We start from the raw sequence: 2,393 nt of genomic DNA on the forward strand, positions 1-2,393 counted from the left end.
GGTTGCACAGTGGGAAAAGCTGTGGTCACAGGTACTCGGACTCTGTCCTCCAGGAGTCCTGGCCAACAGGTTGTATGTGAGAGTGAGTGGAGTGATGGGGCGGGGGCTATGGACTAAGACCTTCTCACCCAGTTGTCCCACTAGGTTTCTTTGCTAAACCAAGCATGCTGCAGCCTTACTGGATCTTCCAGCAGTCCACCTGGCTGAGGAGGAAACGATGCTGAAGCGGAGTGATATGTCCAGCCTGAAGCCAGGACGCCAGGGAGTTAGGGGCAGAGGCAGGAGCAGAGCCTGGGTCTGTGGGCGCATGGAATTTGTTATTGCTCCAGATGCTGATGTTATTCTTCCCTTGCAGAGAGTCGTCATGGGTTTCTGGAAGTTCTCCCGCTTGGTCCTCAGCATCCTGGTCTTGTACCAGGCAGGCATGTTCCACTCAGCGCCACTCAGGTGAGACAGCCCTGCCAGGAGCGCTCCTACCTCCCCCTGTCCCTGGATCACAAAATTCTATGTTCTCAGTTGTGCTGTGCTGAATCTGGCTCTTGGTGGGGTTGTGGGTGTGTGGGGGGGTGGTAATGTATGAATGTAAACATGTATATAAGTTTATCATGAACTGTTTATGAGGCAAAGATGTGTAGCACACAGTGTACAAACACACATAAGATATACAGTACTCGTTATTGTAAATTTCATATAACATTGCTTTTTACCACATATTTGTATCTTTAGCTAACCTATTTACTAATTTAACCACAATTTGAGAAATAGATTGCATCCTATCTGCTAACTACTTTGCCAATAAATTTGTTATTAAATCTGATATGTTACCTATATATCTAATTTCTCACCCTCACTCCAATTACATTAAAGTGAAATGATTTTCAGATTCAAACTATCATTATCATTTAATTTTTAATAATGGCTGTATTTAACAATAAGCTCATAAAAGTCTTGAAAATCTAACCATCAGCTTTCACAAGCCTATATGATCCACTTGGAGCAAACCACTTCTTTTAGGTCATACCAGAGCCTAAATCCTGGTGAAGCAGAATTTTTGGATGGATACTGACCTCATGCCCTGTCCATTGAGAGCTGGGGCAGCCACATCCTCAGGGGAAGTTGCAGAAACTAGGAAACCTGGCTGCTTATCCTGGGGAGGGGGTAGTCAGGGGCTCAAAGCCTGTATTGGGCTTGCTTCCCCTCCCTAGGTTGGCTTTTGATAGTCCGTTTGATCCTGCTACACTCAATGAGGAGGAATTGCGCCTCCTACTGGCTGCAATGGTGAATGACTATGAGCAGATGAGGGCCCGTCAGCTGGAGAAGGAGCAGAAGACCAAGCGCTCCAGGTGAGACTCCCTGCCCCACCCAGCACAGGGCATCCGCTCCCTCCTTCATGCCCAGGAAGGCATATCCCAGAGCCACCTTTGGGTTTTCTGACACCCCTGTAAATGTGTATGGGGAGTGATTGTGGCATTTTCCCTAATGGCCTATTATTTTCTGCTGTGATGACCGTTTCTAGCAGAAACACTTAAGGTTTATTGGTGCCTCTGAGAGCAGTAATTTTCCATGATGATCCTGTGGGGCAGCACCTGCACTCAAGCTCTCACTAACAGACCTTTTCTTTTTCTCTATCCTGCAAATCAGCATCACTGCCCAGAAGAGAGCCTGCAACACTGCAACCTGCATGACCCATCGGCTGGCAGGCTTGCTGAGCAGATCTGGGAGCATGGTGAAGAGCAACTTGTTGCCCACCAAGATGGGCTTCAAAATCTTTGGTGGGCGTCGCAGGAACTTTTGGATCCGAGCAGCGAAATGATTCTAGGAAGAAGGTGACTGCTCTTTGTACTGTCAGGTGGGAGGATAAATGACTGGGTATTGCAGGGGTGCAGTCCACACTCTAACCCTCTGTGGGTTCATATGGGTGAAAAAATCCACAGGGGAAGGCACCCAAACCAGTGTCTGGAGAAAGAACAGAGAGTCCCAACAGCTGAAACCCCTAGAACTTGGATTCATTTCTCTCTGTTTTTCCAGTTTCTCCCTGTGCCACTGAGATCCTCCAGGAAATATAGATCCTATTTATTTAAAACACAGTTCCCTGGGTTATAATTGTGATTATCCTAGCATTTGAGTTTGAAAGGTAATTACCCTATCCTTTTGGAGCATACCCTACAGTGTCATATACATCTGAATTCAGAGTATAGACTTGGGTTCAAATCCTGTGTCTGTCCTCTACTAATTATACAACATGGGCTAGACCCTCTCTGAGCCTCAGCTTCCACATCTAACTTGATGGCAACAATAGTATCATCAATATAAAAAGTAATTGGAATAATACATGACAAGAGCCTCTTAGCTAGTAAGTAATAGCTGTTACTTTTTTTTTTCTCCTAGGTCTC

The 2,393-nt window shown here is 46.0% G+C and overlaps 1 protein-coding gene across 1 annotated transcript; it reads left to right on the forward strand.

Moving 5' to 3' along the window:
* Window positions 1-364: 364 nt before the first annotated feature.
* On the forward strand, window positions 365-1,813 carry LOC102979094 (calcitonin receptor-stimulating peptide 1-like). Its single transcript, XM_024118721.1, has 3 exons — window positions 365-447; window positions 1,206-1,343; window positions 1,642-1,813. Exons 1-3 carry the CDS (start codon window positions 365-367, stop codon window positions 1,811-1,813), a joined length of 393 nt encoding a protein of 130 aa, XP_023974489.1.
* The last annotated feature ends 580 nt before the right edge of the window (window positions 1,814-2,393 follow it).

Source organism: Physeter macrocephalus, chromosome 16, assembly GCF_002837175.3.
Source record: "Physeter macrocephalus isolate SW-GA chromosome 16, ASM283717v5, whole genome shotgun sequence".
In the NCBI taxonomy this organism is placed as follows: Eukaryota; Metazoa; Chordata; class Mammalia; order Artiodactyla; family Physeteridae; genus Physeter; species Physeter macrocephalus.